Source organism: Elephantulus edwardii, unplaced genomic scaffold (assembly GCF_000299155.1).
Source record: "Elephantulus edwardii isolate Elephantulus edwardi_28Jun2011 unplaced genomic scaffold, EleEdw1.0 scaffold00172, whole genome shotgun sequence".
In the NCBI taxonomy this organism is placed as follows: domain Eukaryota; kingdom Metazoa; phylum Chordata; class Mammalia; order Macroscelidea; family Macroscelididae; genus Elephantulus; species Elephantulus edwardii.
In genome coordinates this window covers 3478893-3490716 of record NW_006399922.1, presented here as the reverse complement: position 1 = coordinate 3490716, position 11824 = coordinate 3478893, and the positions used below count along the sequence as shown (strand labels likewise).

Below are 11824 nucleotides of genomic sequence, written 5' to 3'. Positions count from 1 at the left end.
CATTTGACTGTGTGGATCATAACAAACTGTGGCTGACTCTGAGAAGAATGGGAATCCCAGAACATTTAATTGTGCTAATGCGAAACCTATACTTAAACCAGGAGGCAGTCGTCAGAACAGAGCAGGGCAACACTGCATGGTTCAAAATTGAGAAGGGTGTACACCAGGGATGCATCCTGTCTCCATACCTTTTCAACCTATATGCAGAGCATATTATCCTGTTCTGCTCAGCATTCTTTTATTATCTCTGTCAGCTTTATAAAATCCTTCACAAAGTCTCCTAAAACTATTATGGCATCTCTAGTTGTTGCCCTTTCAGTTTAGAGAATCAGGATCATTTGACTTTTGTTCAATTGTTCACCTTTTCTGTCTTTCTAATTCTCAGCCATTTCCAAATTTGCATTTCAGTTCCTTTACTCCGAATATTTCAATTTTTAACAAGTATTATGTCATTTAAGAGGCAAGATTATTTTTCATAGCTGATATACATGCTTTTCTCCACAGATAGCAGTGAATGCCTCACAGATGACTGTAGCATTATTGCTGGAGGGAATCTTACTGGCTGGCACCCAGACTCTGCTGCTGTGCTGTGGAGAAGAATCTTGGGAATTCTTGGAGATGTGAATAATATCCATTCACCCAAGATCCATGCCAAAGTATTTGGCTATCTTTATGAACTCTGGTACAAACTAACAAAGGTATGTCCTGCTACCTTACCTTCAAATACCTTATGCTAAGTTACTTATCCCATCCTTAGGTGATGCAGATGATTTGCTCAGTTACAAACCTGAAGATTAATAGCACAAACCTTCCTGGACCATTAACATGAAGACTCTTAACTCTTGTTAAGAAATCTTTCTGGAGCAGTTTTGCTCTGTAAGACATAGTTACCATGAGTTGGAACAGATTTCAAAGTAGTGAATTGTGTTTGTTTTTTTTGTTTCTTAATGCTTCAGACAGCAATAACAGTTATAGTAGCCTTTTTTCTAAATGCAAAAAAATCCTTTCATTTAGCCCATAAGTAGACTATTATGACAGCCTATTTCCATAGAATATATTTTTTATTATTCTTTTTTTTAAAAAAATTTATGTGTGTACCGTCAAATCAGATATGACTGATACAGGAGGAGATTGTTCCTCCTTCTCCAGCAGAGTATCTGGTGGATTCGAACCGTGTACCTCCAAGATTGCAGTGCTATTTCTTGCCACTAGGCCACCAGAGCTCACCCATAGAGTATATTTTAAATTAGAACAACTCTATAAGATAGGGTGGAAGCATCCCATGGGGTTTCCAAGGCTGTAATCTTTAAAGAAGCAACTGTACATCTTTCTCACAAAGCAGTTGTTAGATTTGCACCATCTGCCCTTTAAGTTAGTAGTTGAGCTCATAACCATTGCTGGAGTCATTTGAATATTGTTATTATATTGTCATCCTGTCAGAATCAACTCATAGTTGACCCTGCATCAGATTTTCAAAAGCTTTAAATCTCCTGAGAAGAGATTGTCCATTCTTCTCCATTCAGTGGATTCAAACCACTTACCTTTGAGTAGACACAAAGTAACGGTAGTAACAGAAGTAATAGTAAACTGAACCCACTGCTGTCAAGTCAATGATGCTTTGTGCCTAGCATTCATTTTTACATGTTATTAATGTTTTCAAAAGCAGGATTAATATTAAACCATTCCTTGTTTTTTTGGAGTTCAGGACATCTCCAGTCATTAATTCAAGGAAAAACAAGGTCCTAGTTTTGTATTTAAATTTCTACGCATACAGTTAGCCCAACACACAATGTAAAATAACTGTAGCTTTTATGATGACAAAGGTTGTAGATTTTTTTGCAATTTAAATGTAAATGAGCTATCCCACCTGAATTTCAGAACCATTTCAGGAACACGTTTGAGGCTTTGAACACTAATCAGCGAAGGCCAGATGAGTTGTGGGAGGATATCAAGGGTATCATCCAGGAAGAGTGCAAACGGTCATTGCAAAGAAGAAGAGGAAGAAAAGACCAAAATGGATGTCAGAAGAGACTCTGAAAATTGCACTGGAGCGCAGAGAAGCCAAAGCACAAGGAAGAATTCAAGATACTAAAGAGTTGAATAGAAGATTTCAAAAGGCAGCACGGGATGACAAAGCAAAATATTACAATGAAATGTGCAAGGAGTTGGAGTCAGAAAATCAAAAAGGCCGAACTCACTCAGCATATCTTAAGCTCAAGGAACTGAAGAACAAATTCAAACCTCAAGTTGCTGTAATCAAGGATGCTTTCGGTAGAATGTTAAATGATCCAGGAAGTATTAAAAGAAGATGGAAAGATTATACTGAGTCACTGTATCGAAAGGAATTGGAAGACACAGAAGAATTTCATGAAACAACATATGAGCAAGAGCCTATGGTGATGAAAGAAGAAGTTCAGGCTGCTTTGAAGGAAATGGCAAAAAAAATAAGGCTCCAGGAATAGATGGTATACGAATTGACATAATTCAGCTAACAGATGCTGCCCTGGACGTGCTTACCAAGTTGTGCCAAGAAATCTGGAGAACGACCACTTGGCCAACTGACTGGAAGAGATCGGTATTTGTTCCAATCCCAAAGAAAGGTGTCCCAACAGAATGTGGAAACTACAGAACAATCTCACTGATTTCACATGCAAGCAAGATTTTACTGAAGATTATCCAAAAACGACTGGAACAGCACATCAGCAGAGAACTACCAGAAGTCCAGGCTGAGTTTAGAAGGGGTCATGGTACTAGGGATATTGTAGCTGATGTTAGATGGATCTTAGCTGAAAGCAGGGAATACCAGAGGAATGTCTTATCTGTGTTTCATTGACTATGCAAAGGCATTTGATTGTGTGGATCATAACAAACTATGGCTGACTCTGAGAAGAATGGGAATCCAGAACACTTGATCCTTCTAATGCGAAACCTATACTTGGACCAGGAGGCAGTCCTCAGAACAGAGCAAGGGCACACTGCATGGTTCAAAATTGGGAAGGGCGTACGCCAGGGATGCATCGTATATCCATACCTTTTCAACCTATATGCAGGACAGATTATCCGGGAGGCTGGGCTCTATGAGGAAAAATGTGGGGTCAAGATTGGTGGATGATTTATCAGCACTCTGCGTTATGCAGGTGACACAACCCTGCTTGCTGAAACTGAAGAGGACCTGAAGCACCTGCTGCAGAGGGTCAAGGACTGCAACCTACAATATGGATTGAGGCTCAATGTCAAGAAGACAAAGATTCTCACCACTGGGCCAATTGGCAGCATCAGGATGGATGGTGAAGAGATTGAGATTGTACACAGCTTTAGTTTGCTTGGCTCCACAGTCAACAGTCTTGGCACCAGCAGCCAGGAAATTAAAAGGCGCATTGCCATGGGAAAGTCTGCTGTTAGGGACCTCTCCAAAGTACTGAAGAGCAATGGTGTCTCTCTGGAGACTAAGGTGCATCTGATACAGGCCATGGTCGTCGCAATCACTTGTTATGCATCAGAGAGTTGGACAGTGACCAAGGACGATAGAAGGAGAATTGATGCCTTTGAGCTGTGGTGCTGCAGAAGAGTATTGAATGTACCATGGACTACTAGGAAAACAAACTGATTTGTCCTGGAAAGGGTTAAACCGGCTTGTTCCTTGGAGGCAAGGATTCTGAGGCTCCGTCTAACATACTTTGAATATGTTGTGAGGAGAGACTGGTCCTTGGAGAGGGACATCATTCTTGGGAGGGTGGCGGGATGGCGCAGGAGGGGAAGACCCTCTATGAGGTGGATTGATTCAGTGACTGGGATAATCGGGATGGGAGTGTCAGAGATGGTGCGATTGACACAGGACAGAGTTTAGGGCTGTTGTACATAGGGTCGCTATGAGTTGCAAGCGACTCGACGGCACATAACAACAAACAACAACATCAAAGACAATGTTCAAATAGTATGGAGACTAATTGAATATTTCTTTCTGTTAATTTGCTTTCTCTGTATATTAGATACGTGATAATCTAGCAATAAGCCTGGATAACCAGTCATCTCCGTCTCCTCCCGTCTTTATTCCACCACTCAGAATGTTCGCATCATGGCTATTTAAGGCAAGTGGATATAGGTTCATTCTTTTATTGCTATTTCCTCATTCTTTCTAAAACCAAGTTTATATAATCCAATGGTGATTAATTTTATGAGACAATGTATGGGAATGATCATGAAACACAGTGTGAATAAAGGAATGTGTGAAACTCAATGTATACAAACTATGCAAACAAGTGTAAAATAAAATTTTTTCAAAGGAAAAAAGAAAAAATATGTAATTGCTCAGGCTTATATGTTTCAAAGGCAGTAAAGTATCGCTAAGCATACTCCACACCTTTGTAAATGACCCTTATGGAAAACTAAGAAATAAGTAAAATGTTGAAATGCTTTACAGCTTTCTGGAGTTGTTTTAATCTTTCATCTCATCTCCTTGACAGGCAACAACGTTGTCAGATGAATACAAGGAAGGCAAATTGCAAGCCTATAGACTGATCTGCGCCATGATGACTAGACGCCAAGATGTTCTACCAAATTCAGATTTCCTGGTACACTTTTACCTGGTGATGCACCTTGGGTTGACCAGCAATGATCAGGTATTCTGTAATTCCTATATAATGATCAATAATAATTGAAAGTACATATCATTCTTTCTAAATATTAGAAAAAGTGATTATCAGTTTTTATAGTTTTAAGGATTGATGGAAATACTGAGATTATCAGTGTATTTAACTCTTTCATACATAGCGACCAGACTAGTCTTTCAGAAGTCTGAGTTAGGTTTTATTACATCTCTTCTTCATCCGCCACTGAGTTTTCATTGTACCTAACCATCTGAACTTTACTCAGTAGCCTGTATATTTCTGTATGGTCACAATTTTTTGTTAGCTGTTGTTGGCCTCATAAAACATTGTCTTCAACCACTTTTTATGGAGTTCTTCACTAACTATTAATTGAAGAAAAGGATTAAGTTAGTCAAAAATGTTTAAGAAGAGTTGTTTTAAGAGCTACGATATTTTGTGGAATAACCTACTTAACATTTGGAGAGCCTAACATTTCTTGATGATGAGTCATTTTCACTTCTTTCAAAGAAATTTGTCAGTTAAATTGAGAGAAAAGAAAAAGGAGCTAGTAGCTACAGCCTTATCCCTGTAGACCTTCAATGTGAAATGGAATGGAGCTGTTCGTTGGCCATGTCTCTTTTTTTGGGGCAGACTCTTGTTCTGTTAACAGGGACTGGGGAGGATAATTGTAGAACACTTGGGGACACTTGGACTCTTACTCTTTTGAGTATTTGAGTTTGAATATCAAGTAAGAGGATAATGTTTGGCCCTCACACAGATTATTTTTGACTGTTTGGAAGATGGATTGGAGAATATATTTAGAATACAGTAGGAAGTTGGACTTGACAGTAAATTATGACATTCTAATATAAGGTGTTCCATTCCAGTTTTGACAACCCCTGGTTTCCCTACATTCATACTTTGTACATTGCATATTTCAATTATTAATAATGGTTTGTACCTGTTGCTTCTCATGTTTGAGTGACTTCCCCTCTGAGCTCCATCCCTAATACTATAGCTACCTGTGTTTCTCTGTTGTTCATAGGGTTTTTAAAGTCCTCTTATTTCAAAAGTCAAGATTTGTCTTAACTGAGGAGCTCGGCTGCAACTTTTCCATACTGACTAACCCTTATGGTTTGACACTATGGCATAGTTTCCAGCGTCGCAGCAAGGCGCACCGTATACCTGTACAGTGTACTGACAGAAAAGTGCTGTATTAATAAAAGCAAACCGTAAACAAGCAAGCATATACACAGCTAGTTATAAAGTACTTGTTGTTTGTGTGTTGTGTGTGTACCATTGAGTCACAGCCAACCCATAGCAGATCCTCCAGTGAGTTTTCAGAAGCAACTAATTGCATGGGAGAAGATTGCCTATACTCCAACAGAGCAGCTGATGATCTCAAACAACATGCCTTTGGGATTGCAGTGCAGCTTCTTGCCACTAGGCCATCAGAGCTCCTTATAAAGTAGTTAGTTGGCTGCAAAGCAATCCCTGATATAAAGAACTGACATAGAAGTGTTGAACTGCAACGATAAGTGTCGAACCTCAACAGCAGACTGTAAATACACGTAGTCATACAAATATCATCACACAGGACCTCCTTGAAGCTCATGATGCCATGACAGGATGGCGTCCTGACAGTGGGTGGCTCAACTGGGTCTTTGTTGGTGGTGTTTGGCATAAGGCCCAAGGGCCATGGGCCAGTACTTTACTGTGGCAGGGTTGCCTTCATGGATGCTTGTGAAGACCCTGGACCTGATTATGGCAGACTCCTGGTGACATAGTTGAGTTAGACTTCCAAGCATATGGACAGAACTTAGAATCCAACAGGTACTGTGTGGGAGAACAATAGATAGTCTCTTTTCATAGAAATTTACAAATACAGAACCAAATGAATGTTGTCATAAATCAGGAATCAATTGAATAACAGTGGGTTTTATTTTGAGTTTGGTAACCTAATAAGGGTTTTTAAAAGTGATGAAAACTAAGATGGGTATGGGAAGAAAGGAAAAAGAAAGAATCGAGAAATAATAAGATATTTGGTTCTATCAGTAAGTAGCTTAGCTATTAAAAATTCAGGAAATGATTATTTGAAACACAATGTATCTGAACCTTGTGAGCAAATCATTATAAAATAAAAGGGGATGGGGAACGGCATAATGTTCCAGCTGTCTGCTAGTATACAAAAAAAAAGAGCGAAGTGGCTCAGAATTTGTTCTTTAAATTGTGAATAGTTGTCAGTGTACTTGAATCATCCATGACCTTCCAAGTTTTTCTTATACTTTTTTTATTTTTTGACAGTATGATGTTTGACACATAAACCTTTAGTACTCTTAGCATTTGTGTTATTAGAGATGAGGCTCCTGATTATCAGACCTTTCTTTGTTCCTTCAGAATATATTTAATCTTCCCTAGCCATTGGAGCCTATTTAGAATTCTTACACTTTGGGCTTTAATCATTGATCTTTTATCTGAAGTAATAACTATAATGTTATAATGACTTTTCTTTGCTATTATTTGCTCTAGTTTATCAGTGTGTTTAGAAGGCCTCTATAAATCAAGCTGTACTTAACACTGTATCTCTTTTTTCTGCTAAATAAGTGTGGAAGTAGAGAAGTAATGATTAAATTGCTTTTACTCTCTGCTAAGATATGAGGCACCTATCCTTGCAAACAATGTATCTTTTACAAGATGATGCAATTCAGGGTATATGGAAGATTAAGCAGTATAACCTGCTAAGATAATGAACTCTCATGTATAGTGACATTCCTTCAGTGACAGAACCATTAAAAGAAGGCGTAATTGACAGTACTCTACCTTAAAGTAATGTTTTACTAAGATTCTGCAGGAAAATAAGATACTTAAGAGAAACTATCAGCTATAAAATGTTCTCTCTCTTTTTGTTTTGTTTTGTTTTTTTGGTTTGGGGTTTTTTATTTGCTTACAAAGTTCAGTATACATTGTGTTTCACACTATTCTTTATTCACATTGTGTTTCATACAATCATTCCCAGGCATTATGTTTTATAAAATTAATCACCATTGGACTATGCCCACCATTATCCTGTCTTTTCAGGTCTCCACTGGATCTTTCTCATTTCCTTTACCCCTTTCCTCCAACCACCAAATTGTGCAACCCTCTGATTTCACCTCTACATATCCTTACCCCTCTGTTCTTACCCTTTCCCCCCTTGGATTCTCATACATAGTTTACTAGTTATCCTTCTACTTTTATCATAATGGTCTTATGCAGTATCTGTCCTTATGAGATAGAGATAGTTCACTCAGAATAATGTTCTCCAATCTTTCTCAAGTCATATAGTGTTTTTTTTAAATCATTGCTCTTAAGTATTGCATAGTGTTTCATTGTGTGAATGTAGCATAATTTTTCTATCTAGTTGTGGTTAGACATTTGGGTTGTTTCCATGTTCTTCTGATAGTTAATAATGCTGCAGTGAATACTGGTGTACAAATCTCTGTTTGTGTCTAAGTTCTAATTTCCTTGGGGTATATTCTTAGTAGTGGAATAGCTGGGTCATGCAGAGTTTCTATGTTCAACGTTTTGAGGAAGTGCCCTACTGTCTTCCAGAGTGGTTGTACCATTTTACCATCTCACCAACAATGTATGAGAATTCCCACCTCTCCTCATCTTCTCCAGTATTTCTTGCTTGCTGCCCTGCTAAACTTTGCCATTGCTAAATGGGGTGAGATGGTATCTCATTGTGGTTTTTATTTGCATCTCTCTTATTGCCAGTGATTTTGAGCATTGCTTCATGTGTCTGTTGGCCATCTGAATGTCTTGCACTGTGAAAAGTCTTACCATGCCTTTTGCCCATTTTGTAATTGGATTATCAGTCTTTTTCTTCTAGAGGACTAGGAGTATTCTGTAAACGTTTGTTTTGATACCCTTGTCTAGGATGTTATTGCCAACCTCTCCCCCCGCCCCCGGTACGTAGATTTTCTTTTCACTCTTTTGTAAAAAGCACAGGGATTTAATCTTTAGAAAGTCTCATTCATCAATTTTATCCTCTCCAGATTGTGCATTTCTAGCTGTATTATTCAGCCTCTTTATATCATCTACTTGGCCTTCTAAGCTTGATCCCAATTTGTTTCATATGAACTTTATGGCTTGGGGTTTATTCTCATGTCTCTGACCCACCTGGAGTTGATTTTTGTATATGGTGTGAGATGTGGATAGTGTTTCAGCTTTCTGCAAGTAGCAGTCCAATTTTGCCAGCACCGTTTGTTGAAGAGGTTGTCATTTCCTCATTTGATAGGTTCTATTCCCTTTCTGAAAATCAATTGACCATAGATAGATGAGTTCCATTTCTGGGGTCTTGATTCTATTCCATTAGTCTTTGTGCCTGTAATTATACCAGTACCATGCTGTTTGGGTTCCTACCAGAGTGAAGTAGGTTTTGAGTTCAGGGAGTGCTATGCCTCCAACTTCATTTTTGTTTTCCAGAAGTGCTTTGCTTATTTGAGGTCTCTTTATTCTTAAAATAAACTTGACAATTTCTCTTTCGATCTCCTTGACAAGTAAATTTGCTATCTGTATTGGGATTTCATTAAACATGTAGATTGCTTTTGGTAGGATTGTCATTTTCACAGTATCGAGGCTTCCTGTCCATGGCATCTTTCAGGTAACTGATGTTGCCCGGAATGTGCTCACCAAGTTGTGCCAAGAAATCTGGGGAACAACCACCTGGCCAACCCTTTCCAAAGAAAGGTGACCCAACGGAGTGTGGAAACTATAGAACAATATCAATGATTTCACATGCAAGCAAGATTCTACTGAAGATTATCAAAAAACGACTGGAACAGCACATCAGCAGAGAACTGCCAGAAGTCCAGGCTGGGTTTATGAAGGGTCATGGTACTAGGGATATTGTAGGTAATGTTGGATGGATCTTAGTTGAAAGCAAGGAATACCAGAAGAATGTCTATCTGTGTTTCATTGATTATGCAAAGGCGTTTGACTGTGTGGATCATAACAAACTATGGCTGACTCTGAGAAGAATGGGAATTCCAGAACACTTGATCGTGTTGTTGCTAAACCTATACTTGCACCAAGAGGCAGTAATCAGAACAGAGCAAGGGAACACTGCATGGTTCAAAATTGGGAAGGGCGTGCATCAGGAATTTGTCCTGTCTCCATACGTTTTCAACCTGTATGCAGAGCAGATTATCCGGGAAGCTGGGCTCTATGAGGAGAAGTGTGGCATCAGGATTGGTGGACGATTTATCAACAATCTGCGTTATGCAGATGACACAACCCTGCTCGCTGAAACTGAGGAGGACCTGAAGTACTTGCTGCAGATGGTCAAGGAGTGCAGCCTTTAATATGGATTGAGGCGCAATGTCAAGGAAACGAAGATTCTCACCACTGGACCAATTGGCAGCATCAGGATGGATAGTGAAGAGATTGACATTGTTAACAACTTTAGTCTGCTTGGCTCCACAGTCAACAGTCTTGGCACCAGCAGCCAGGAAATTAAAAAGCGCATTGCGATGGGAGAGTCTGCTGTTAGGGACCTCTCCAAAGTACTGAAGAGCAATGGTGTCTCTCTGGAGACTAAGGTGTGTCTGATACAGGCCATGGTCTTTGCAATCACTTGTTATGCATCAGAGAGTTGGCAGAGACTAGGGAGGATAGAAGGAGAATTGATGCCTTTTAGCTGTGGTGCTGGAGAAGGGTATTGAGTGTACCATGGACTGCTAAGAAAAACAGATTCATTCAGGAGAGGGTTAAACCGGGCTGCTCCTTAGAGGCAAAGATTCTGGTGCTACATCTGACATACTTTGGACATGTAAGGAGAGACTGGTCCTTCGAGAGGGACATCATGCCTGGGAGGATGGCGGGACAGCACAGGAGGGGAAGACCCTCTAAGGTGGATTGATTCAGTGACTGGAATAATAGGGATGTTTGTGTGGGAGGCAGTGCGATTGACACAGGGTAGAGCAGAGTTTAGGGCTGTTGCACATAGGGTTGCTGTGAGTCTTTAGCGACTCGACGGCATATAACAACAACAACATCCATGAACAGGGAACATCTTTTCATTTATTTAGGTCTTTTATTATGTCTTGCAGAAATGTTCTCTAGTTTTCTTTGTACTGGTCTTTTGTGTCTCTAGTTAGGTTTACTACCAAGTATCTCAGTTTGTGGTTGTGATTGGTTATTGTAAATGATACTACTTTCTTGGTTTCCTTCTCTGAGTTCTTTTTGTTAATGTAGAGGAATCCCAGATATTTTTTTATATTGATTTGGATATTAAATTAACTATCCTGTCATCCTAATAAATTAGCACTAACTCTAACAATGGGTTTTTCTGGAGTCCTTGGGGTTTTCTGGGTACACTGTCATATAATCTGTATGTAGCGACAGTTTAGCCATTTATTTGCCATTCTGGATGCCTTTTATTTCTTTTGCCCTTAGAAGTACTTCCAATACAGATTCAATAAAAGTGGTGACAGTGGGCATCACAAGGAAAATACTTTTAGTCTTCTTTCTTTGAGGATGATATTGCCTCTTGATTTTGCATGTATGCTTTTCACTATGTTGAGGAAATTCCCTTCTATTCCTGTTTTGCTGACTGCCTTAATCAGGAAGGGCTGTTGGATTTTGTCTAATGTTTTTCCTGCCTCAGTTGCTAGGATCATATGGTTCTTGTTATTTGCTTTGTTAATGTGGTGAATTATGTTGATTATTTTTCTTATGTTGAACCCTCCTTGCATACTTGTTATGAATCTCACTTAGTCATGATGATTTTTTTTAAAATGTGTTTTAGATTCTTTTGGCTAGGTTTTTGTTAAGGATTTTTGCTTCTTTATTCATGAGATGTATTGGTTTGTAGTTTTCTTCTCTGGTAATATCTTTGCCTGGTTTTAGTTATTGGGGTTATGCATGCTTCATAGAATATCTCTGGGAGCATTCTTTCTTTTTCTGTTTTTTAAGGTAATTTAAGTATAATTGGTGATAGATCTGTGAATTTTTTGTAGGATTAACCATGAAGCCATTTAGTGCAGGAATTTTTTTATGAGGGAATCTAAAATTTTTCTTAAAAATTAAAAGTCATTAGAAAATATTTAATACTCCTTACAGAAGACAAAATAGATGAATGAGACCTTCTAAGAATCAAATCCCTATGCACATCCAAAACTTTCTCCAACAGGGTAAAAAGGGAAGCCACAGACTGGGAAAAAGTCTTTGGTAATGACATGTCAGATAAGGGACTT

At 38.9% G+C, this 11824-nt stretch overlaps 1 protein-coding gene across 1 annotated transcript in view; it reads left to right on the top strand.

Annotated features, from left to right (window-relative positions):
- The window catches only part of RALGAPA2 (Ral GTPase activating protein, alpha subunit 2 (catalytic)), a 757941-nt gene that overhangs the window by 337216 nt on the left and 408901 nt on the right, over positions 1-11824 (top strand). Inside the window, exons 21-23 of the mRNA XM_006895663.1 lie at positions 505-698; positions 3990-4088; positions 4464-4619. Of these exons, the coding sequence (XP_006895725.1) occupies positions 505-698; positions 3990-4088; positions 4464-4619 (449 nt within the window). The remainder of the gene's footprint in view (positions 1-504; positions 699-3989; positions 4089-4463; positions 4620-11824) is intronic.